Source organism: Schistocerca serialis, chromosome 4 (assembly GCF_023864345.2).
Source record: "Schistocerca serialis cubense isolate TAMUIC-IGC-003099 chromosome 4, iqSchSeri2.2, whole genome shotgun sequence".
Lineage (NCBI taxonomy): Eukaryota > Metazoa > Arthropoda > Insecta > Orthoptera > Acrididae > Schistocerca > Schistocerca serialis.
The window spans coordinates 472,063,437-472,090,412 of NC_064641.1; the positions used below are offsets into that span (position 1 = coordinate 472,063,437).

A 26,976-nucleotide genomic window follows, 5' to 3' on the forward strand; every position below is an offset into this window, starting at 1 on the left:
TAAGTAGGCAGAGATACATTCTGTGGGGGCTTGGTAACCAGCTACAATGGGGCGGCCGGGATGATTGGGTTTGTGAATTTTAGGAAGAAGGTAGAAGGTAGGGGTGCAGGGTGTCGGTGGGGTCAGGAGGTTGATGGAGTCAGGTGAAAGGTTTTGCAGGGGGCCTAAGGTTCTGAGGATTCCTTGAAGCTCTGCCTGGACATCGGGAATGGGATTACCTTGGCAAACTTTGTATGTGGTGTTGTCTAAAAGCTGACGCAGTCCCTCAGCCACATACTCCCAACGATCAAGTACCACAGTCGTGGAACCCTTGTCCGCCGGAAGAATGATGATGGATCGGTCAGCCTTCAGATCATGGATAGCCTGGGCTTCAGCAGTGGTGATGTTGGGAGTAGGATTAAGGTTTTTTTTAAGAAGGATTGAGATGCAAGGCTGGAAGTCAGAAATTCCTGGAAGGTTTGGAGAGGGTGATTTTGGGGAAGAGGAGATGGGTCCCGCTGCGACGGAGGACGGAACTGTTCCAGGCAGGGTTCAATTTGGATAGTGTCCTGGGGAGTTGGATCATTGGGAGTAGGATTAGGATCATTTTTCTTCGTGGCAAAGTGATATTTCCAGCAGAGAGTACGAGAGTAGGACAGTAAATCTTTGACGAGGGCTGTTTGGTTGAACATGGGAGTGGGGCTGAAGGTGAGGCCTTTGGATAGGACAGAGGTTTCGGATTGGGAGAGAGGTTTAGAGGAAAGGTTAACTACTGAATTAGGGTGTTGTGGTTCCAGATTGTGTTGATTGGAATTTTGAGGCTTTGGAGGGAGTGGAGCTGGAAGTGGGAGATTGAGTAGATGGGAGGGACTGGGTTTGTGTGCAATCAGAGGAGGTTGAGGTTTGCTGGAAAGGTTGTGAAGGGTGAGTGAGTTGCCTTTCCGGAGGTGGGAAACCAGGAGATTGGATAGTTTTTTGAGGTGGAGGGTGGCATGCTGTTCTAATTTGCGGTTGGCCTGTAGGAGGATGCTCTGAACAGCCGGTGTGGATGTGGGAGAGGAAAGATTAAGGACTTTTATTAACGATAGGAGTTGACAGGTGTGTTCATTGGCTAAGTTGATGTGTAGGTGAAGGATTAGGTGGGTGAGGGCAATGGAAAACAAAGATGATGTGACTTACCAAATGAAAGTGCTGGCAGGTCGACAGACATACACACAAAATTCTAGCTTTCGCAACCAACGGTTGCTTCGTCAGGAAAGAGGAGGAAAGATGAAAGGATGTGGGTTTTAAGGGATAGGGTAAGGAGTCATTCCAATCCCGGGAGCGGAAAGACTTACCTTGGGGGAAAAAAGGACAGGAATACACTCGCACACACACATATCCATCCGCACATACACAGACACAAGCAGACATTTTCTTATATGGGGAGAGATAAAGGTGAACTAGAAAGCAGCTGGAGATCTGGTATGAAAAAAGGCGAAAAAGTGTTGGTTAAGTTGATCCTGTGGTGAACTTGGGTTGGTAGACAACGATGTGCATAAAGGTTAGGTGGTTGTGTTGCCGCTAAAACACGTTAAAGGACGGAGAAATTCGGGAAAATTACGAAAAAACTACGTGTAAATGTATTAAAAGGAGTGGTGTTGTGGTGAAATATTACGAAAATGGGGCTAACAATTGTCTGACGAAGAAATAATGACATTAAAACCTGTGGGGAGCGGCTGAAAATGATCAGTGATGTGCGAAAAACGGAAGTGGAAATAAAGCGAAACTTATTAGAACCAGCCAAAATGGTTGTTTAATACGCGAAAGCAACTGTTTTTGAACTGGAAACGGTGGATTTTATAGCAGCGATAGTGTTGAAAGCGGAAAATGAATTTTTTTGGTTATGGTTTGGAAGTTGGTTACGTATTATTGAGTATATATAGGCGGGATAAAATTGTATAGTAGATTACGGTAAAAAAGGGGAAAGTGAATACAAAGTGAGACTACTGATGTGTGTGTGTGTGTGTGTGTGTGTGTGACATATTTAAATATGTCTGCTTGTGTCTGTATGTGTGGATGGATATGTGCGTGTGTGCGAGTGTATACCTGTCCTTTTTTCCCCCTAAGGTAAGTCTTTCTGCTCCCGGGATTGGAATGACTCCTTACCCTCTCCCTTAAAACCCACTTCCTTTCGTCTTCCCCTCTCCTTCCCTCTTTCCTGATGAGGCAACAGTTTGTTGCGAAAGCTTGAATTTTGTGTGTATGTTTGTGTTTGTTTGTGTGTCTATCGACCTGCCAGCGCTTTTGTTCGGTAAGTCACCTCATCTTTGTTTTTATATATAATTTTTCCCACGTGGAATGTTTCCTTCCATTATATATATATATATATATAAAAATGAGAAATTCCAATAATGAAAATGGACATCAGTGATACATGTATTGAGAGTGAAGCATTGTTTTTGAAGAGTTCACTGCAATGTGCTTTCTGTTGATTTTGGTTATGCACTTTACATAACACGTGCCTGACAGCATTGTTTTACAGCACAGTTTGGCTCGACATGGACGGGCCATCAGGCCAAAGGCTTCAGACTTATGACATCTGAGGTGTACAATGAGTGGGGGAACTGTGCACAGAATGTGGAGGAGGTGCCTTTTACACTTGTGCCTCCAGCTGTCAGTTTCGCTACTCTGTAGCAGGGTGTTATATTCCTGTTTGATAATATTTTATTTTTTTTGAGAAAAGAGAGATATCCATACTGAAAATGGATATGAATGATACACACATATACTATGAGTGAAGTACTGTTCTTGAAGAGGTCACTGCAAGTTGTTCTCTAACTGACACCAGAAGTAATTCTTGCAACATCATTCAGCATTCTGAAAATACTATCCCTGTAAGTTGAATATTTGAGCAAAACTTCAAATGACTTGATCTTCAAGTATGTTTAATTTTGTAATGGACAAAAAAAGTCTAGTTAAAATGTGCTTTAGCATTTTCACCTGTAATATTTACAGTTCCATCTGAAGAACATCAGCTACCTTTGAGAGTTAACTTACATGAAGAAGTACTATCACCAAGAATTGCCTAATATGCTTCAAGGGCAGAGTACAAGATTATGACCAGTATTTGTTCCTACTTTTACTTGCATTCAGGATCACAGGAAGCTGAATAATAATGTAAAGACAGATGCAGTTGTCCAATGTAACCCTTTCAGGAAGTTAAGCTGATAAAATTTACTTTCCATAATGTAGGGAATGTAAACAATTAAGGTTATCCACAGGAGACATAATACTATTTCATTATCATCCACACACAGAATTTTGAGGAAATCAGTTTGGGGATTATGCTTGAAGTATTGCTGAAAGCACAAGTAGTATGTGGCTTCCAAGAAACCAAGCACTTTCTGAAGCAAAAAATGTTTTAAAGCTATCTGCATAGTATTTCTGATTTTGTGTGTTATGCTTTGAGATACCTGTGAATGACCATGGGGCAATTTGCGACTAGCTGCAGTTCGCCAGAATTGTGTCACGAGCAGATAACAAAATTCCACTGCCTTGCAGAAGGGCTGCTGATCATTGTCACAGAGTAAATTACACTATCTGGAGTACCCAGAAAATATGGTCGGATGTCAAAGTAACTTCGTACACCCACACACAATCAGCGGGTATGTAAATGATTAGAGTTGTAATTCTCTTTGCCAGATAGAATGGCCACCAGAGTGCATTAGTGTTGTTTCATGACCTGGTAGGGTGTCCAAGGGGTGCAAACAGAGTCAGATGTTGAGCAATCACTGTGAAGGACATGGAGATACCATGCATTTGTTTGAGACACCTGACAAAGTTTGAAAGAGCCTCATTACTGGTCTATATTTGGCCAGCTGGTGGAATTGCCAGGTTTACAGGGCATTTGGTGGTAACAGTAGCATGATGAAATACTGCACGTGAACATGTGGGCAGGCATAGTTCTCATCAATGTTCTGACAGAGTATTGTATAACTGCCACAAGGCAGGATCACTGTATTTTGCACCAAGCACACTGTAACACTTTTTGCTTCCATCTGAGAACAAGTAATGGACTACTTTCAGCATTCTGTGCCACACTGTACCACTGGTCAGAGACTAGCAGCAATCAGACTAGAGAATTACTGTCCCACCAGTAGGCCGCATTCGGAGTGGCGCTGTGAATGTGAAGCATGGAATGTTGACAAATAGTGTAGCACTGTGTTGCGCAATGAATCGTGTGGTTCTGCACTACCCGGATGTAGAGTATGGCAGTGACCTGCTGAGAGGTTCCATTCTTTCAATATTTTGGAGAGACACAGTGGTATGACTTTTGTATCACGGTGTGGGGAGCCATAGGGTATGATTTCAGGTCACAGCTGGTGGTGACTGACAGCACAATGTTATGTCATAGACATCCTGCATCTTCATGCATTACATCTCATGCAACAGGACAATGCTCACCAACGTACGGCACATGTCTCAATGAACTGTCTGCGTGGTTGACATACTCCAGTGACATGTAAGATCGTCAAATCTGTCCCCAATAAAACGTGTGGGACCAGCTTGGATGTCAACTCAGTCCCAGTGCCAATATCCTGGATATCAAGTATCAGTAACAACAGTTGTGGGGCAGCTTGGCTCAGGAAAGTTTAGAATGGCTTTATGACGATGTTCCCAACCAAATGAGTGCATACATCCAGGCCAGTGGGGGCGCAACATCATACTAATAAGTGGCCAATACTGCAAAGTTTTTTGCCAATTTGACTTGATTTTATCATCACTGAAATAACATCACATACCATCTAAACCTGCGAAGTTTTCTTCTCCCTTCTTGGGGGTTTCACTTTTTTTGTCAGGTAGTGTATTTAGTGGTAGCCACAGAAAACTCGAAACACATATGAAAGAAAATCGCTGTTCTTTTGGTATATTTAAAATAAGATTGTGTTCTGTTCTTGTTACTATTGTATTAGTAAGAGTCCTCAGTGGAGACAATGTGCAGACCATCTTTCAATCATGGAGAAATTGTCTCTCTGATGTTAAGCAATGGTACATTAAATGGATAATATTTTCTAGAAGATCACATATGTGAGTGACCGAATGGTATTTTCTAGAAGACCAAATACATGCAAAGATAAGAAATCTTCTATCTTCAAGTCTGCTGCATTAGAGTTTGAGTTCCCACTACTTGGGAGTAAGATGGCTGCATTCTGGTTTTCAATATGAAGACTGGTTTGATGCAGCTCTTCACACTAAACTGACAATTCCTTGATGCTTCAGGATATGTTCTATCGACCTAACCCCTCATTTACTCAAGCTGTACCATAAATTTCCTTGCTCCCCATTTTGGATCAGTTCTTCATTAGTTACACAATCCTCCCATCTCACTTTCCCTGTTCATGCTAATGTTTATTGTCCACACTTCACTTCTGTCCTAGGTTGTACGTGAGATAAATATTTTCAGAAGGAACTTTGCAACACTACAGTTTAAATTAGAAATTAAAATATTTCTTGCTATTGCAATCTGTATTTTATATCCTCTCTACTTTAGCCATCTTCAAATATTTTGCTGCCCAAATGGCGCATCTCATTTACTACTTTAAAGTCTTTTCAGGAACCATCCATTCCATTCAACTGATTTTATAAGTCCTTTGATGTCTGAGAAAGAATTAGAATGTCATTGGCAAATCACTAAGTTTTTATTTCTAATCCAGAACTTTATGTATCTTTCCTAATTTATCTTTGGTTTCCTTTACTGCTTGCTCAATTTACAGACTGAATGACGTCAGGGTCAGGCTATAAACATTCTCTATCCCTTCTCAACTACTGCTTTCATGTCCTTTGACTCTTGTAACTGCTTTCTGCAATTTAGTTTTCCTTTAAGAATTTCAAAGAGTGTACTCCACTCAACATTTTGAAGAGCTTTCCCTTAATTTAAAAATCATAAATGTCTTCACTTTGTGTCTATGCTGGATGTGATTGTGATGGTCACAATTTATCACATATGTCATTTCAAGAGTTCACTGATTTGGATCATTGTAGATTAATGCATGTAAATCATCTTCATCAAACCCCGAAGGTCATCCTGAACATGGAGAGTCACTAATGTCAGAACAATCCTCCTTAAAATGAAAAACCCATTTCCTCGCCATGCTCTGTCCAATGGCATCCTCCCCATACACAACGCAAATATTTCTGGCTGCCTCCACTGCTGTCAACCCTGTACTGAACTCAAACAGAAAAATATATCAGAAATGTTTTGATTTCTCCACTAGGCACTCCACTTTCTGGTGTCCACAGCTCTACTCACTCTCTCCAAATAATACTTAAACTCAAATAGCACAGTGAACCACAAACAAAAAATGACATGCAATAAATAAACCCATGGCCACCCAAACACCAACATGCAAAACAAAAATGCTGCCAACTTCTGCACCAGCCTATTTTCCACCTAGATAAACTTGGAAAAAAAGAAAGAATTATGCTGTACACTAGAACTGAAGTGAGACTCATCTGTGAGGAATACATTCCTTCATTCTGGATCCAATCTCAAGGATACTGATCACAACAAAGGGGCCCACCTCTACAATACTGTGGACAATAGTCACACCGCTTGATGTCTGGTGTACAAATCAACTGCTCTGAGCACGTGATACATACTCTGACAGGGAAACTGAAATTTCTGAGGTAGCAGCAAACTAAATACAATTTTCTTGGAATCAGCATTACAACCCACTATGCAGCTAAGGTCAGATATTGATCCTAATGTGGAGAAGTACTTTTGATTGACCTTATGCTAGCCTACAGCAAATGCTTTCTGTGCCTTGAAACTGATGCCCATGACTTGAAATAACAATGTGTGGGAAACTCTACAATACTGAGTCAGACTTGCTTCAAGATGTTCACTGATTCTACACTGTGAGATAATGTTCAAATGGCATTTTAACCCAATATACTTGTCGCAGCAAGGCATACTTTCCTATATAGACAGCACAATTTTTTTGGGACAGGGGTGGGGGCTGGTGTGTGTGTGTGTGTGTGTGTGTGTGTGTGTGTGTGTGTGTGTGTGTGTGTCTTGGCACAGCCAGTTAAAGTAAATCCTGGTCTTTTCTCTTTTCTTTCCCTCTCCTGCAATTATGATTAATTTTTGGACATTACCTTATATGTTGCTTATTCCTATGAGGCACATACATAAATACATGACAGTCAGTGGAGAAGAAATCCTGTCTTTAAGCTACTGTGTGTCACTGTGGCTGTGGCTGGGTGCTTTTGGGTGTCTGTACGAGAGCACTTGAACTAAAAAAAGAATGATGGCTTGAAAATCAGTGATATTCTCTGTACAATAATGTCTGACAGAGTGGCATCAGTTGCAGCTGAGGTGTTGTCTATACTCACATTTGTTTATATTTTTCATCCATGGATTAACGTTATTATAATATACAGTCCAAAACAATTTATACTTGTGCATTGTTCATAAGAATCTACAAATAGTCCTATAAAATGATGCTTATGCTAACATACAATCACAGTTTAATTAATTGCAAGGCGGCTGACATGACAGATATCACATTCTCTACAACGAAAAAATTTTGACTGTGCTGAGTACCTGTAAAAATTTGCAGCTTTAACATCTCACTGTTTTTAGCACCAATAGTGAAAGTTTTGAATTCCTACACAAAAAATCAACTTGTTTTTAAGTTTTCAGAGTAATTAGGACACAGAAAATGCAATGTGTTATTTGATAAATGTACAATGACTGAAACAGCAAACTGTGTTTAATTTGTTATTTGTTATCACAATAATCATGTACCTCACAGCAATATCCACTTCAAGAAGAGAGAAGGTTAAGTCTAATATCATAAGCAAGTAAGTCATTTAAATATAACTGCATACCGAGCCTTTGTAGGAAAGATGTGCTCCAGAAAGTGTGAAATATCGCGTCCTCCACCTTCTGAAAATTTTCCAGCGGCCTTTCTTTTCTTTTAACTGTCCTTCAATAACTGGCTGGCTGTCTTGAAGGAAACCCACTGCTCTCTCTGGATGGTTGCACAGAAAACAACCCCACTGTCCTCCAGAACATTCAAATACATCAAAGAAACCACTATGCCTGAGTTCATTCAATAACGCATCTTGATCCTAGAGAAACAAAAAGTTAAATTGCCAAGCATGTTTAAAATCAAGTTAGTAGAAAAATACAAGAAATAGAAAACTTTTACATTTTACCTTTGAACATGGAAAAGCAGATGTAACTAATGTCAAAAATGTCTTATTCTCGCACTTCAGAATATCCCAACAGTTTTTCAGACTACTGACAGAAGAATCACGTGAACTGAGTGCTGAATCGGAGCGTGCCTAGAAGAAAAAAAGCACAAAGAAATTATTTTCATTGTTGAACTTCTTTGTTTCTTTCATGATGCTGTGGCATATACACACTGAAAAGCCAAAACATTATGACCACCTGCTTAATAGCTTGTTTGTCTGTCTGTCTTTGGAACAAACATCACTGATACTGCATATCAGGGATCTGACAGTTTGTTGGTAGGTTTGTGGCATTAGATGCCTATGCCCAAGTCATGTAATTCATGTAAACAATGGCCCGCTGATTTGCGTACACAGTGATGGCCCAATAGCGACTCAGATAGGTTCCATAGGATTTACATCAGACGAATTACGTCACCAAGACATCAACATGAGTTCACTATAATACTCCTCAAACCACTGTAACACAATTCTGGCTCTGAGAGACAGACAATTATACTGATGACAGATGACATCGTCATCAAGAAAGGCATCAAGCATGAAGAGATGCAGGTAGTTTGCAGCTGTCAGTGTGTCTTTGATTACTACCACAGATCCCATGCAAGTGCAGGAAAATGTCTCCTATAGTACAATACTGCTCCCACCACCCTGTGTCTGTGGCGCACTGCACATTTTGAGACTCCATTCACCTCCATGACAGCAACTGTGGAGACGATCATCAACCTAGTGTAGTGAAAATGTGTTTTACTCAATGAGTCCATTGATCAACAGTTGAATTCCAATGGTCCCATGCCCACTGCAATTGTAATTGACAATGTTGTTGTGTCAACATGTGAACACATTGGGGCATTCTGCTGTGGAGCTCCATTTTCACTAATGTATGATGAACGATGTGGTCTGAAACACTCCCGCGTGCACCAGCATTTTGCCCTTTCCGCAGAGATGGCACAGATCACCCTCTACCCTACTTTACAGAGCAGATAAGCCTGCAAACCCCATGTTCTGTGAAGAGTCATGAATGTCAAACCATTTAGCAACTAGTGGTAGTTTCAATGTCCTACCTCTTTCTACAGATGCTCATGACAGCTGCACGTGAACATTTGACCAGCTCCACTGTTTTTGAGATATCGTTCACAGGCTCTGCGTAATAATTATCTGACATTTGTCAGAGTCATTTATCTCAGTGTATTTTCCCATTTGCAGCCCATATTTTTGCTATGGTGACCCCCATCTGTGTCTGCTCCGCTTACATACTTTTGTTATCACCTAAACTGCCTGCAACGTCACCAAGCAGCATCCAATGTTACAGTGGGCATGGGTCATAATGTTCTGGCTTATCAGTGTATATTATTACACAGAGTGACATTTTCAGCATGTTATTTACTAGGGCCAGTTGTAAACAGAAATATTTTGTGATTCTTGAAATTTTCCCAGGGTAAAGAGTATTCCAAGAAGTTTTGGGATTGCAGCTAGATGACATCAACTTCATGCCACAATGTTTCAGCTGACAACCATTCAGCCACCTTCAGGTGAGTGTTTTGCAGTGGAGACTGCTAGTTCACATCAGTAACTTTGCTATGAGAAGTTCCTCACATTGTGGATAAGTGGAAACACTGTTGTGCTGTTTCCACATGAGGAATAAGACCAGAAGATTTACAGTTTGATGGGCGAATCAATGTTCCAGAGATTTATAAAGACACCACAGATAGAGTAGAAGAAAAACATCAGCATTGCTGAATTCTTCTTCCATTCTGCAAGAAGCTGAGATTAAAACCTCACAGCTCTGTTCAACTGAAGTTACATGGTCTTCCAAAGATACACAAAGAAGGTCTTCCATTATGTCCTATTGTGTGGTATTGCGATGTACAACTTGGACATCCTGTGTCTTTATTGAGACCTTTTGTGGTGAAGTGTTAGCATCAAATTTGAAGCTCCGTTGACTTTATTAATGAACTAAAGTTGCTTTGACTCAGTAAGTTGGACTTACTAATAAGCTTTGATGTCGTCTCACTCTTCACTAGGGTATGATTCATCGATTTGTTGCCACTCATCAGTTCAAAGTCAATATAACAGCACTGTTTCATCATGGTCTTTCCTCAACCTATTTCTTATTCATCAGCAAATATTTTGAGCAAATTGACAATGCTGAATGGTTGTAAGCTGCAATATTGTAGCAAGAAGTCGACGTCATTGTGCTGCATTCCGGAAATTAATGGGATAAGAAATATTTTACTTATAAGAAGAGAACTTTATTTTTCAAGATGATCATCACCACAGTTTGGGAAACTATCCCTCCACCAACTCACAGTTGTTGTTAAACCTTTTCTATGACTTTTTTAGCTGCTGAGTGCCCAAGTGTTTAGCATGAATCATACCTCCTTGCATTGCAACGACAAATTTTCAAATTATCCTTCAGTTTGCGAAAAACCTGAAAAATGCTAGATGTTAGGTCCAGCCTCTTATTGGCATCAGTCAAGCAGGTTGCATCCTAAACCAGTACAAAAGTATGAAGAATCAAGAAAGAAAATTTGACAATTGTGGCTCAGTTGTTTGACATTTTGGAACCACCTATGCAGATACTTTAAAGAACTACAACTGGTGAACTACAACCGGTGAACTACAACCGGTGATTGATTATTCCATATGTACTGGGTGATCAAAAAGCCAGTATAAATTTGAAAACTGAATAATTCATGGAATAATGTAGATAGAGAGGTACAAATTGACACACATGCGTGGAATGACATGGGGTTTTATTAGAACCAAAAAAATACAAAAGCTCAAAAAATGTCCAACAGATGACACTTCATCTGATCAGAATAGCAATAATTAGCATAACAAAGGGAGACAAAGCAAAGATGTTATTTACAGGAAATGGTCAATATGTCCACCATCATTTCCTCAACAATAGCTGCAGTCGAGGGATAATGTTGTGAACAGCACTGTAAAGCAGTCCAGAGTTATGGTGAGACATTGGCGTCGGATGTTGTTTTTCAGCATCCCTAGAGATGTCGGTTGATCACGATACACTTGCGACTTCAGGTAACCCCAAAGCCAATAATCACACGGACTGAGGTCTGGGGACCTGGAAGGCCAAGCATGACGAAAGTGGCGGCTGAGCACACAATCATCGCCAACCGACGTGCGCAAGAGATCTTTCACGCGTCTAGCAATATGGGGTGGAGCACCATCCTGCATAAACATCGTACGTTCCAGCAGGTGTTTATCAGCCAGGCTGGGGATGATGCAATTCTGTAACACATCGATGTACCTCTCACCCGTCACGGTAGCAGTTACAAAACCATAATCACGTATTTCCTCGAAGAAAAAAGGCCCAGGTAGATGTGGTAAATCCAACCCATACCGTGGCTTTCTCGTTGTGCAATGGAGTTTCCACGACAGTTCTAGGATTTTTGGTAGCCCAAATTCTGCAGCTGTGGGCGTTGACAGACCCTCGGAGCGTGAAATGAGCTTCGTCAGTCCACAACACGTTACTCAACCAATCATCTTCCGCAATCTTTTGAAACGCCCACACCGCAAATGCCCTCCGCTTCACTAAATCTCCAGGTAACAGTTCATGATGCCGATGGATTTTGTACGGATAGCATCGGAGGGTATGCCTAAGTGCCAACCAAACAGTAGTGTATGGAAGGCTGGTGCGACTGCACGAGCGCTGACTTCCCCGTGCATAGACGAACCCGCTACAGTCTCCATTTCTTCCTGAACTGTCTCAGCAGCATTACACCTTGTGCTCAGTCGGCCACTACGGGGTCTATCGTCTACACAACCCGTGGCTTCAAACTTCGAAATCATTCTCGCCACAGCTGCATTTGTCAACGGACCTTTACCCGTTCGAATTCCCCTTCCTATGGCGATAGGATTGTAACGCTGAACTAGCACATTCCCCACTCTGATAATTCAGCTTCACTAAAAGCGCCTTTTCTGGTAATGTCAACACGCCGCGACTGCTGGCGCATCTGATTCTCTCTCTCATTACAGCTCCTTTTATACACGATTGTCATGTGCAGTCACTGATGTTTTGCTGTCCAGCGCCATCTGTCGGAAATTTTGTGAGCTTTTCTTCCCCCTCCCCCCCCCCCCCTCCCCCTAATAAAACCCCATGTCATTCCAAGAATGTGTGTGTTAATTTTTACCTCTCTATCTACTTCATCCATGGTTTATTAAGTTTTCAAATTTATACTGACTTTTTGATCACCCGCTAAATTCATAACTGGTGTTGAGGTTCAGAGATATGTCATTCAGTAGGCCAAGCAGACATGGCTACAATAAAGTTTCTTACACTGATGAAATTGTGGCACTGGCTAAGGCTTGGGTCATTTTCCAGTGTGTTTACTCTTTCCATATTGTGGCTTCATTATCATCTATCACATGGCCCTGGGCAGTATTTCCAAAATAGCTGACATTAATGTTTCGTTTCTACAGTGTGCTGTTATTGAATTCCTTGCCAACTGGGGAAAATGCACTGCTGGAATTCACCTCAGACTTTAATGTGCATATGAAGAAGTCTAAAAGGACACCAGCAGAGATGGTTGAAACATTTCAAATAGGAAACACGAGTACCCATGATAAGCCCCGTACTGGTTTCCCTCGAACTGCCCCCATGGATGGCAAAGAGGAAAAATTCCGATTGATTTTCTTGAACCTGGGTAAACCATACAGATTGCCTACTATATTCAGACACTTTTTAGTTCTGTTGGGCATTACATGATAAATGACCGGGGAAGAAGATCATCTGCAACAGGATAATGCGCATCATCACACAGCTCGTGTCACTTTGAGGAGGTATAGAGGTATAATGAACAGATGTGAGACCAAAGCTAAGAGATGATGGAGGATTTTGGGCAAGCAGTGTCTCATTGTGTTTGGGAACCTAGAATGGAATTCTGTCATAAGGGTATTTTCAAACTTGCAGAACTATGGGAATAATGTGTAGAAAGAAATGGAGACTATGTTGAATAGTGGCAGAAAGTATATTAAGAGGATGTACTTAGTTTGTCTAAAAACATTCATATGAAACATCTTGAAAATTGTTACTCATTACTTTCGGTATAGCATTTTTCATGCTAAAAGAGCTTGAATATATCCGTCATTATGAATGCAACCTTTTCTCAGTTGTTATATTTAACTTTCTACACACACACACACACACACACACACACACACACGTACAATTCCTACCTACCAAACCTGCTAATGAGCTGACTTGGCACCTGATTTCTTCTTTGACTGCTATTTATAATTACATGTAGCCTTTATGCACATGCTTCCACACAATTTCAGACAATATAAAATGACTCACAATGGCAATAGATCACGTAGGTTTTGTCCATCAACAGTGGCCACAAGCTTCTCATTCACATGGTTTTTTCTATTGGCACTGTTACATTTTTCTATTATTCTCTCATGTGAAGCCTTATGTATTGTGTTAGGGTCTCTACTTGTATGTTTATGTTGAATAAGAGACTGACTAACAGATGTATTTATTTTTGGACTCCATTCCTTGATTCCTGATTATCAGTACTTATTTTATCCTTAAAGAGCCTTGCTTTGATTAGCTCAGAGGTATGACCATATCCCAATGAGCACCTATAACATTGACAATTTCATGATTTTATAGAGCTGCACTCCAAGATCAGAAGCACCCATGATGTATTGTACTAACAGATTGCAAATGCTATATCAATATTACAAGTTAAATCACCAAATACAAAATTATTTCTTTTTTGACAATTACCATCCACACCTTGGCCTGTTCGTTCTCAAGACATCAATCCCCTAGGGACACTTGAAGGAATTGGTCCACACCACACCAATCAAAGGTGCACAGACACTACAAGTTCATGTTTTCAATGCATCCCAGCAGGTACAACAACAACCGAGTATACTTCAAAGGGTGCATTGTTCCTGACACCGAAGGGCAGAGGGGTGCATTGTTGTGAATGGGTGCCATGCTGAACACCTGGAAAAGGCATGTTTATTGCAGAAAATATGCATTTCCAGACACATGCTTATTGGACTTATTTTTCTTGTCCTTAGTTTGTCTTGTCCTGATGAGTACTGCCACCTCTCAAAGTATTCGACACTTGTTTTTGAAGACCCTGTATAATTTCAGCACTTCAATATTGTCTAGACTCTGGATCCCTCATTTATCATTCCACAATTTCATTTTTTCTGTTTCTCTTTGGCTTGTTGATGTGACTCTCCTGTTAGTACCGTCTTTTAAACGACGATTGTTATCATCCAGAATTGAAACAAAAATACCTATTCCAAATTATTTACATTAACTTCAACAGATCTCTACATTCTTTGAGACCACTTACTGACGCTTTTTATCGCAAGAGTATTCAGGGCACATTCACCATCATCATTTGCCTGCAGCAACTCTACACCTGAAGAAAGTGATTATCTTTCATTCACTCAAAACAACTCTTCACTCTTACCACTGTACTAGTCAAGATGATAGACACAATGTTTCCATTCCATATGAACAAAGTCTATGATTACTACACTGACAAGTTACTAACATGAATAAAGAAATCTTGATATTTAATTTGACTCGCCCCTCCCCCCCGCACACACACACAAATTACAAGTCAGACAAAAACGTTCTTGATATAATGTGAAACTGAAGCTTTTATGTGTGAGACTGAAGTTTATATGTATTAATCCCATGACCTAACTTGGACATTCACTTCAATTGTTAGTCTGTCCTATCAGAAAAGATGCTGAACTGATACTTCAGTTTCTACTGATTTTTACAGTAATTAGCCAACGTTACCACTGGTGTTTTGAAGAACAACATTTTTACCTTTTGACTGTCACCTTCATTTCAGGTATCATGACTGCAACTTTCACCATTTGGTCATTTTCAAGTTGAAGACTTCATGTCTATCGTATAGTCACACTGTTCAAGCAATGGCATCCAAATAAATTTCTGCTTAATTTTCAGAAAACCAGTATATTACTGTACAAAAATTCATATTACAATGGCAACTTACTGAGTTGGTGTGGTCAGAGTGTGGAGTTGGTGCAGAAATGTGGTCGTATTTCACTGCTTGAACTGTACTAACTATGGTGTGAGATGTTTATGTATGTCAGAAGATGTTTAACTATTTTAACATATGTATCAGCATGAAATCCTCCATCTGAAAATGAACATACAGTCAGAATAGCTTATGTGGTGAAATAAAGGTGAAAATGATGTTCTTCAAAATGCCCTACATGACTATGAACCTTGTTCAAGAAAATATTACTTGTAATGTTTGTTAAAAATGAGGAACATGTTAAAGATGAGGAACATCACTTACCAACAGTGCTAACATTAGTAGCTGGTGTGATGGTGTCAGATACACAAATTTAAAAACGATGTTGAATCTCAGTATTTCAGGATTTTCAAAAATTCAAAAGTATGAAAAGGGCAAGAAAAGACACTGTGGCAAACTAGACTGTGATTTCCCGACTTGTGCCACAAGGTTGAGTGCCTGCCAAATGGATCAGGAGTACATTACACACAGAGGTGGCTACCAGAATAGCTGATTTTGAATGGAATACATAGAACAGTTATTTTAGAATTGGGCACTCTCCATCCAGTAAGGATAAACATTGCTGAAGATGGCTCCAAGATACTCATATCAAGCTAGTGAAATACCACAAATAGATGAAAATATCAAGTTATTAATGATAAATAGTGCCCAAGTTTGGGACACACATAATACTCGGCACCAAGAGTTGATAAAAGGCAGAAATTTAAAGCTGCAAATTTTTACCGCAAATCTAAGTGGTTGCCAACAAGACATATTTCAAGGAACTGAAGATGGCAGTACACAATAGTCTTAAATGACATATGTTGGAAACTGAGTCTGCATGCAAAATGATCTACGCACAAATTAAATCATGAAATAATTATAGTTGGAGCCTTCTATTGGTCACCAGCGTCAGCTGCAGAAACTATTGATAACTTCAGAGAAAATTTTGTTCCTTAGTATATATGTTTCCAAGTCATGCTGTAATTTCTGCAGATTTTAATTATTTCACAACTGACTGAGAAAACTTTAATATAATAAACAGCGAACAAGAGAAAACCAGCAAACGGTTATAACATTTTTACCTGGAAATTACCTAGAATGATCTGGCAAGCTAGCCATGATGGAAATACACTATGCTTGTTGGAAATAAACTGGTCTTACCTGTTTAAGGATGTTCACACAGAGCCTGAGATCAGGTAAAAAAGGCTAGGAAAACAAGTAGGAAAATCTTCATGACCAGAAAAGTGGCTAAGGAGGAAGTTACCTAATTTTTTTCAGTCGGAGTTAGAATCATTTAATTCAAAAAGAAAGGGTGGAATATTAGAGTTTAAATTGAGGTTATTAGAGACTGAGCACAAGCTTGGATTGTTTAAGGATGGTGAATGAAATCAGCCATGAATCATTCTTCTGACATTTGCCTTACACAATTTAGGGAACCATGAAAAACCTAAATCTGGATGGTCGGACGTGGATTTGAACCACCATCCTCCTGAATGCAAGTCCAATGTGCTAACCCGTGCATCACCTCGCTTGCTACTTTGATTCAGGAAGTGATCAAAACCACTGACCAAGCTCTACAAAGTTGTTAGGATCTCCTTACTACAGGAAAAATATACTGAAGCATCTTAGAAAACAGCAAATACTGTACAAACATATAAAAGAAGCAGGATATGCAGATAGGCAGATGATAACTGAAAAATATTCAGCTACGAAATGCCAGTGCTTGAGGCCTACAGTAATTGCAATACCAAAATATCTTATCAGGGTGCCTGTCTCAAAATCATGGGGAACTGTAGTCATGTGTCAAGGCTATCAGTGGCCCAAAAATCAATGTTCGTACACATTCAGTCAAAACTGGAACCAGTATAGAATTGTGTCTTCAAATAATCCTTCAGATATGAAAATCAAAGACTTTTGCCATCTTTCAATACCTATGCTGCTGCTGCTAAGATTAGCAACAACCCTACAGCACAACATGCAGCTGAACATAACAGGCTTGAATTCAATGGCCACTTCACAATCTGGGCCATCTGAATCTTCCACTTCATCACCAGCTTTTCTGAACAGTGCAGATGAGAGTAATCCTTACAAAACATTCTCTGTTCCCAAAATTATGCCAGTCTCAACCTACGAGTGTCCCTACATTCTACACCCAAAAGTTTTGCCCTCTTTATCGTATTGCCTCCTCCTAATTGACATCCCCTCATCCATACTGTTCTGCTCTCTGCCATCACATCCACCAGTCTTTTCCTCTTCTCTCTTGCTTTCCTCTTCTGCTCCCCCCCCCCCTTCCCCTCTATCACAGCATCCAGATGCTGTGTCTGTCAGCCTTGTCTTGCTACCTTCTGGTTCCTGCATGCTCCACTCTTCTTTCACCCCACCCGTACCCTGTTATCTCTCCCCCTTCCCTGCCCGACTCCAGATTGCCACTTTCATTCAATGTGACAGTTGGAGTCTGGCCAGAGATAGTGGTCATGTGTATGTGGGTTGCACTTGCTTTCTTCTCTGAAGAAGGCTTTACCTGAAATCTCTGTGTGTAACAGTCCTTTCATCAAGCCTATCTGTAATTCAATGTGTCGTCTTTACAGTGAGTAGCAATCTGTCCTTTTCATAATAATGTTAATCACAACTAGAGTCAGTCGGTCAGTCAACTAGATTCATACAAATATTTAGGAGTAACAGTGTACATATATAAGCAGTGTAAGGATCACATATGTTCATGTATAAGGAAAGCAAACAGCAGGTTACAATTCATTTGTAGAATACTGGGAATTGTAGAGAGATGTATACAAAACACTTACACAACTTGTACTTCAATACTACTCAAGTGTATTAGTTTTGGTTTAATCGCAGACACTGAAGATATACCACAGGGTGGTGCAAATGGCCAAAGGTTTATTTGAATGCCAAGGAGTGAAACAAAAATTTTAGTGCTACACAATTGAAGAAAGATGCTGTCCATTTTGCAAGAAACTATTAATATTCTATTTCATAGAGACAAAATTAAGCAAACACCGGCTTACACAAAGGTGTAGAAGTGGTAATTCTTCTCACACTCCATCCGTAAATGCAAAGGGAAGAAACATTAATGTCAGATGCAATAAAAAGTACAGAGAATCCATTACGACTATGGAACATCAAACGTCTCCAAGGATGCTGACAACCTTGTAGTTGGTGTTAATACTGTAACTAGTAATGGTTTGCTGGAGGCCAATGATTTATGTACAGAATAAATGCTGTAAAACTAAGAAACGATGCCACAGTTCTAAGACAATACCCAATTTTGTATGACAACATCTCAGCCTACTGTGCTAAATGCTTATTATCTGAGACCTATTAGCTCTCGTTTAATCAGTGTGACTCTTCTATTTATCAGAACACTCTACTGTGACTAAGAATGATTATGATTTCCGAAGTACTAGAATTACATATATATTGATTAGCAAACCCGGCAATGCTCTGCAATTGCTAAATATGTACGGGAACTGGGAAATTAGATATGCATCCTAGTTTGGGGCATCCCTGTGATTTGTGTCAGAACACAAATTTCAGCTCCTCTTGTAATTTCGTTCACTTTGACAGTGTGGAACTCAAAATTATAATAAATCAAATACAAACTAAATGGAAACGAATTCTTCTTCTTCTTCTTTTTGTACACAATACACTTACGCAGCTTCAGAATATACAACATTTTTACTATTTTGGATACTGTGTTCTACATCTACATCTATACTCCGCAAGCCACCCAACAGTGTGTGGCGGAGGGCACTTTACGTGGCACTGTCATTACCTCCCTTTCCTGTTCCAGTCGCATACGGTTTGCGGGAAGAACGACTGCTGGAAAGCCTCCGTGCGCGCTCGAATCTCTCTAATTTTAAATTCGTGATCTCCTCGGGAGATATAAGTAGGGGGAAGCAATATATTCGATACCTCATCCAGAAACGCACCCTCTTGAAACCTGGACAGCAAGCTACACCGCGATGCAGAGCGCCTCTCTTGCATAGTCTGCCACTTGAGTTTGCTAAACGTCTCCGTAACGCTATCACGCTTACCAAATAACCCTGTGACGAAAAGCGCCGCTCTCTATCTCCTCTGTCAACCTGACCTGGTACGGATCCCACACTGATGAGCAATACTTGAGTATAGGTCGAACGAGTGTTTTGTAAGCCACCTCCTTTGTTGATGGACTACATTTTATAAGGACTCTCCCAATGAACCTCGACCTGGCACCCCCCTTACCAACAATTAATTTTATATGATCATTCCACTTCAAATCATTCCGCACGCATACTCCCAGATATTTTACAGAAGTAGCTGCTACCAGTGTTTGTTCCGCTATCATATAATCATACAATAAAGGATCCTTCTTTCTATGTATTCACAATACATTACATTTGTCTATGTTAAGGATCTGTTGCCACTCCCAGCACCAAGTGCCTATCTGCTGCAGATCTTCCTGCATTTCGTTTTCTAATGCTGCAACTTCCTTGTATACTACAGCATCATCTGCGAAAAGCCGCATGGAACTTCCGACGCTATCTACTAGGTCATTTATATATATTGTGAAAAGCAATGGTCCCATAACATTCCCCTGTGGCACACCAGAGGCTACTTTAACGTCTGTAGACGTCTCTCCATTGAGAACAACATGCTGTGTTCTGTTTGCTAAAAACTCTTCAATTCAGCCACACAGCCGGTCTGATATTCCGTCGGCTCTTACTTTGTTTATCAGGCGACAGTGCGGAACTGTATCGAACGCCTTCCGGAAGTCAAGGAAAATGCCATCTACCTGGGAGCCTGTATCTAATATTTTCTGGGTCTCATGAACAAATAAAGCGAGTTGGGTCTCACAAGATCGCTGTTTCCGGAATCCATGTTGATTCCTACAGAGTAGATTCTGGGTTTCCAGAAATGACGATACGCAAGCAAAAAACATGTTCTAAAATTCTACAACAGATCGATGTCAAAGATATAGGTCTATAGTTTTGCGCATCTGCTCAATGACCTTTCTTGAAGACTGGGACTACCTGTGCCCTTTTCCAATCATTTGGAACCTTCTGTTCCTCTAGATACTTGCAGTACATAGCTGTTATAATGGGGGCAAGTTCTTTCGTGTACTCTGTGTAGAATCGAACTGGTATCCCATCAGGTCCAATGGACTTTCCTCTGTTGCTTTTCTATTCCTTGGACACTTATTTTGATGTCAGCCATTTTTTCGTTTGTTGGAGGATTTAGAGAAAGAACTGCAGTGCGGTCTTCCTCTGTGAAACAGCTTTGGAAAAAGGTGTTTAGTATTTCAGCTTTATGCATGTCATCCTCTGTTTCAATGCCATCATCATCCCAGAGTGTCTGGATATGCTGTATCGAGCCACTTACTGATTTAACGTAAGACCAGAACTTCCTAGGATTTTCTGTCAAGTTGGTACATAGAATTTTACTTTCGAATTCACTGAACGCTTCATGCATAGCCCTCCTTACGCTAACTTTGACATCGTTTAGCTTCTGTTTGTCTGAGAGGTTTTGGCTGCATTGAAACTTGCAGTGAAGCTCTCTTTGCTTTCACAGTAGTTTCCTAACTTTGTTGTTGAACCATGGTGGGTTTTTCCCATCCCTCACAGTTTTACTCAGCACGTACCTGTCTAAAACGCATTTTACGATTGCCTTGAACTTTTTCCATAAACACTCAACATTGTCAGTGTCGGAACAGAAATTTTCGTTTTGATCTGTTAGGTAGTCTGAAATCTGCCTTCTATTACTCTTTCTAAACAGATAAACCTTCCTCCCTTTTTTTATATTCCTATTTACTTCCATATTCAGGCATGCTGCAACGGCCTTATGATCACTGATTCCCTGTTCTGCGCTTACAGAGTCGAAAAGTTCGGGTCTGTTTGTTATCAGTAGGTCCAAATGTTATCTCCACGAGCCGGTTCTCTGTTTAATTGCTCGAGGTAATTTTCGGATAGTGCACTCAGTATAATGTCCCTCGATTCTCTGTCCCTATCACCCATCCTAAACATCTGAGTGTCCCAGTCTATATCTGGTAAATTGAAATCTCCACATAAGACTATAACATGCTGAGAAAATTTATGTGAAATGTATTCCAGAATTTCTCTCAGTTTTTCTGCCACTAATGCTGCTGAGTCGGGACATCGGTAAAAGGAGCTAATTATTAACCCAGCTCGGTTGTTGAGTGTAACCTCCACCCAAAATAATTCACAGGAACTATACACTTCTACTTCACTACAGGATAAACTACTACTAACAACGACAAACACGCCACCACCGGTTGCATGCAATCTATCCTTTCCAAACACTGTCTGTGCCTTTGTAAAAATTTTGGCAGAATTTATCTCTGGCTTCAGCCAACTTTCCATATCTATAACGATTTCAGCTTCAGTGCTTTCTATCAGCGCTTGAAGTTCTGGTACTTTACCGACGCAGCTTTGACAGTTTACAATACCGATTGCTGCTTGGTCCCCGCATGTGCTGACTTTGCTCCGCACCCTTTGAGGCTGGTGCCCTTTCTGTACTTGCCCGAAGCCATCTAACCTAAAAAACTGCCCAGTCCACGCCACATAACCCCTGCTACCCGTGTAACCACCTGCTGTGTGTAGTGGACTCCTGACCTATCCAGCGGAACCCGAAACCCCACGCACAACAAGGAATCTGCAGCCCACACGGTCGCAGAACCATCTCAGCCTCTGATTCAGACCCTCCATTCGGCTCTGTACCAAAGGTCCGCAGTCAGTCCTGTCGACGATGCTGCAGATGGTGAGCTCTGCTTTCATCCGGCTAGCGAGACTGGCAGTCTTCACCAAATCAGATAGCCGCTGGAAGCCAGACACACACACATTTACTTCTGCTGATTCACCAAACAGTGCAGTGGTGAGGTGTAGCTCCATGCTCAGCTTCATATATCTCAAAGAATCCCTCTGAATTGAAGAGGGTTGGCACTGTGCCTTTGAGCAAAATGTCCGTACTTCTCGACAGGGCCCATTACATGACGAAGTTCCACAGTTTCAGCACACAGTGCCTCCTGATGAATGAAACAGTGTATATCATAGATCTCCTTTCCAAAGTCACTCTTCAGTTTATTTTTTTTTTTTAAGAGAGAGAGACAAAACCTTGCTGACACCCAACAATTTGTAGCACACTTTCTGTGGACACAGAATGAAGTTTTTCCCACGGCCATCATTGATTCGATGTGAACTACTATGTAACTTGCACAAATTACAGCTTCATTTAGATTTCTTCAGTAGCATTCAGTTGTAATGAATACACATATTACAGTAGTACAAGTAGTTTTTTTTATAATCCTAAGAAATCCTCAATCACATATTTCTATAACTTACATCTTCCTGTATGGTGGCCTTTAAATTAGAAACCAGTTCCTTGCAAGCACCCCCTTCTATTTTATCGTAATCTATTGTGTGAAGGTGACTGTAATAACGTTGTTAATTGTATTTCTTTGCAGAAGCAAGTATTTTGTGACGCCAGGCACAGTGTGCATCTATTTCTGTTACTGAAAAGATATGTTTCTTCTAGTGAAGCAGGCCATGGGATTTCATGACTACACAGTTTTGTTGCTTCCACACCTATACATCCATGAGAACTAAACAGGCAGCGGCACATCTATTTAATTGTGTCTGCAGAGCACTAGGATGTGTGACGTCACCCTGCCCCGCCACTGCAGCTCCCAGCTGAGACTGAGAGCGGTACTGCCTGTGGGGCACTTGTTTGAATAAAGAGTATAGCTTTAGCTTCTAGGGTATGAGTGGTAAGAGTTAGTGAAAAGGTATGTACAACTGATATTGGTAAAAACACTCCGACTGTAAATCAACTTCAATACACCTAAATGTCTCACCTTGAGCCTTTTTTCATTTTTACTGCAAATGAAACCTTGCTTTGCTTAAATTGAATGGTTCAATTGGTTAGGGTCTTTGGTATCCAGTGTATGAGAGATATATGCCCTGCTGCTGTATCTGTGAGGATAGCAGCTTCAATGGCGTTATTTCACATAGTTTTAACCTGGTACAAGCTCTTGGAGCCAGTGGCTCCTTCTTCAGACAGAAGGGCTGAAGGGGAAGGAAGAAGGATGAAGGAAAAGGACTGGAGAAGTCTAGGAAAAGGGGTAGATTTCAGGAAAGTCATCCAGAACCACGGGTCAGGAGAGACTTACCATATGGGATGAGAGAAAAAGACTGATTGTTGGGATTCAGACAATGTCTTTCCTTCTCATCCTATACGGTAAGTATCCCCTGACCCACAGTTTGGGTGACTTTCCCAAAATCTACCCCTTTTCCTAGACCTCTCCAGTCCTTTTCCTTCACCCGTCTTCCTTCCCCTTCAACCCTTCTGCCTGAAGAAGGAGCCATTGGCTCCAAAAGCTTGCCAATTAAAACTGCCTTTTATGTGTGTGGTCTGCTGCCTTAAAAAACCATTCCTGTTCAGAAGAAATGGCCTGGCAGTAACGCACTAAATCTACATCCATACTGTGCAAGTCATCTCATGATAAGTGATGGATATTACTTCTGGTACTGTTATTATTTTCCTCTTTTCCTATTTCACTCACAAGAAGTGCATGAGAAGAATGACGACCAGTAACCCTCCATATGAGCTTATATTTCTTTTATTTTTCAATTACGGTCATTTTGTAAGGAACATGTTATCTGATTAAGGGATCTTAGATATAGTGGGAATTAGTGAAGTTCGGTGGCAGGAGGAACAAGACTTTTGGTCAGGCGAATACAGGGTTATAAATACAAAATCAAATAGGGGTAATGCAGGAGTAGGTTTAATAATGAATAAAAAAATAGGAGTGCGGGTAAGCTACTACAAACAGCATAGTGAACGCATTATTGTGGCCAAGATAGACACGAAGCCCACGCCTACTACAGTAGTACAAGTTTATATGCCAACAAGCTCCGCAGATGATGAAGAAATTGAAGAAATGTATGATGAGATAAAAGAAATTATTCAGATAGTGAAGGGAGACGAAAATTTAATAGTCATGGAAGAACCCTGGAGATACTAAAAGGTATCAGATAGATTATATAATGGTAAGACAGAGATTTAGGAACCAGGTTTTAAATTGTAAGACATTTCCAGGGGCAGATGTGGACTCTGACCATGATCTATTGGTTATGAACTTTAGATTAAAGCTGAAGAAACTGCAAAAAGGTGGCAATTTAAGGAGATGGGACCTGGATAAACTGAAAGAACCAGAGGTTGTACAGAGTTTCAGGGAGAGCATAAGGGAACAATTGACAGGAATGGGGGAAAGAAATACAGTAGAAGAAGAATGGATAGCTTTGATGGATGAAGTAGTGAAGGCAGCAGAAGATATAGTAGGTAAAAAGACGAGGGCTACTAGAAATCCTTGGGTAACAGAAGAAATATTGAACTTAATTGATGAAAGGAGAAAATATAAAAATGCAGTAAATGAAGCAGGCAAAGAGGAATACAAACGTCTCAAAAATGAGATCGACAGGAAGTGCAAAATGGCTAAGCAGGGATGGCTAGAGGACAAATGTAAGGATGTAGAGATAGGGGTAAGATAGATGCTGCCTACAGGAAGATTATAGAGACCTTTGGAGACAAGAGAACCACTTGTATGAATATAAAGAGCTCGGATGGAAACCCAGTTATAAGCAAAGAAGGGAAGGCAGAAAGGTGGAAGGAGTATATAGAGGGTCTATACAAGGGCGATGTACTTGAGGACAATATTATGGAAATGGAAGAGGATGTAGATGAAGATGAAATGGGAGATATGATACTGCGTGAAGAGTTTGACAGGGCACTGAAAGACTTGAGTCGAAACAAGGCCCCAGGAGTAGACATCATTCCATTAGAACTACTGACAGCCTTGGGAGAGACAGTCCTGGCAAAACTCTACCATCTCGTGAGCAAAATGTATGAGACGGGCGAAATACCCTCAGACTTCAGGAAGAATGTAATGGTTCCAATCTCAAAGAAAGCAGTTGTTGACGGATGTGAAAATTACCGAACTATCAGTTTAATAAGTCACAGCTGCAAAATACTAACGCGAATTATTTACAGACGAATGGAAAAACTGGTAGAAGCCGACCTCGAGGAAGATCAGTTTGGATTCCGTAGAAATGTTGGAACACGTGAGGCAATACTGACCCTACGACTTATCTTAGAAGCTAGATTAAGGAAAGGCAAACCTACGTTTCTAGCATTTGTAGACTTAGAGAAAGCTTTGGACAACGTTGACTGGCATACTCTCTTCCAAATTCTGAAGGTGGCAGGGGTAAAATACAGGGAGCGAAAGGCTATTTACAATTTGTACAGAAACCAGATGGCAGTTATAAGAGTCGAGGGACACGAAAGGGAAGCAGTGGTTGGGAAGGGAGTGAGACAGGGTTGTAGCCTCTCCCTGATGTTATTCAATCTGTATATTGAGCAAGCAATGAAGGAAACAAAAGAAAAATTTGGAGTAGGTATTAAAATCCATGAAGAAAAAATAAAAACTTTGAGATTTGCCGATGACATTGTAATTCTGTCAGAGACAGCAAAGGACTTGGAAGAGCAGTTGAACGGAATGGACAGTGTCTTGAAAGAAGGATATAAGATGAACATCAACAAAAGCAAAATGAGGATAATGGAATGTAGTCGAATTAAATCGGCTGACGCTGAGAGAATTAGATTAGGAAATGAGACACTTAAAATAGTAAAGGAGTTTTGCTATTTAGGGAGCAAAATAACTGATGATGGTCGAAGTAGAGAGGATATAAAATGTAGACAGGCTATGGCAAGGAAAGCGTTTCTGAAGAAGAGAAATTTGTTAACGCCAAGTATAGATTTAAGTGTCAGGAAGTCGTTTCTGAAAGTATCTGTATGGAGTGTAGCCATGTATGGAAGTGAAACGTGGACAATAAATAGTTTAGACAAGAAGAGAATAGAAGCTTTCGAAATGTGGTGCTACAGAAGAATGCTGAAGATTAGATGGGTAGATCACATAACTAATGAGGAGGTATGGAATAGAACTGGAGAGAGGAGAAATTTTTGGCACAACTTGACTAGAAGAAGGGATCGGTTGGTAGGACATGTTCTGAGGCATCAAGGGATCACCAATTTAGTATTGGAGGGCAGCGTGGAAGGTAAAAATCGTAGAGGGAGACCAAGAGATGAATACACTAAGCAGATTCAGAAGGATGTAGGTTGCAGTAGTCACTGGGAGATGAAGCTTGCACAGGATAGAGTAGCATGGAGAGCTGCATCAAACCAGTCTTAGGACTGAAGACCATAACAACAACAACATGTTATCTGAATTCTTGGAATGTATACTTTAAGAATTTCAGAATTTTAAGAATGAAACTCTCCGTTGTGCACAATGTCTCTCTTGTAGCATCTGCCACTTGTGTTTGATGAGCACCTGTGAAACTCTTCTTCATCTACTGAACTAATCTGTGACAAAGTGTTTCTTCCTCCAGACCAGATAACATATTTAGAAAGAGTATCTACATCAAATTCCCACATATGGTCAAATGAAACAATAAGATTTGCCCTAAAAGTGAAATATGTTGTTGGAACAAAGGGTTGTGAATTTTTGAGAAGTAAAAATTACGTACTGGCACCTGCAAGAGCCCTGAGCAGCAACATTGAATCCTTCAAGTTTGCACGAGGTGTTCAGTTTCACATTATCAGTAGTTAGGAGTGAAACTTCATTCTGGATATGTGCAACGAA

The 26,976-nt window shown here is 40.5% G+C and overlaps 1 protein-coding gene across 4 annotated transcripts in view; it reads right to left on the minus strand.

Annotated features, from left to right (window-relative positions):
* LOC126475141 (protein melted) overlaps positions 1-26,976 on the minus strand; it is a 268,693-nt gene that overhangs the window by 36,527 nt on the left and 205,190 nt on the right. For 3 of the 4 annotated variants that reach the window (XM_050102749.1, XM_050102748.1, XM_050102750.1), the window contains 2 exons: positions 8,185-8,313; positions 7,855-8,097 (listed from right to left, as the gene is read on the minus strand). In XM_050102749.1, coding sequence (XP_049958706.1) covers positions 7,855-8,097; positions 8,185-8,313 — 372 coding nt within the window. Of the gene's footprint in view, positions 1-7,854; positions 8,098-8,184; positions 8,314-15,260; positions 15,387-26,976 lie in introns of those variants that run through there. The other variant, XM_050102751.1, reaches the window with a different exon arrangement.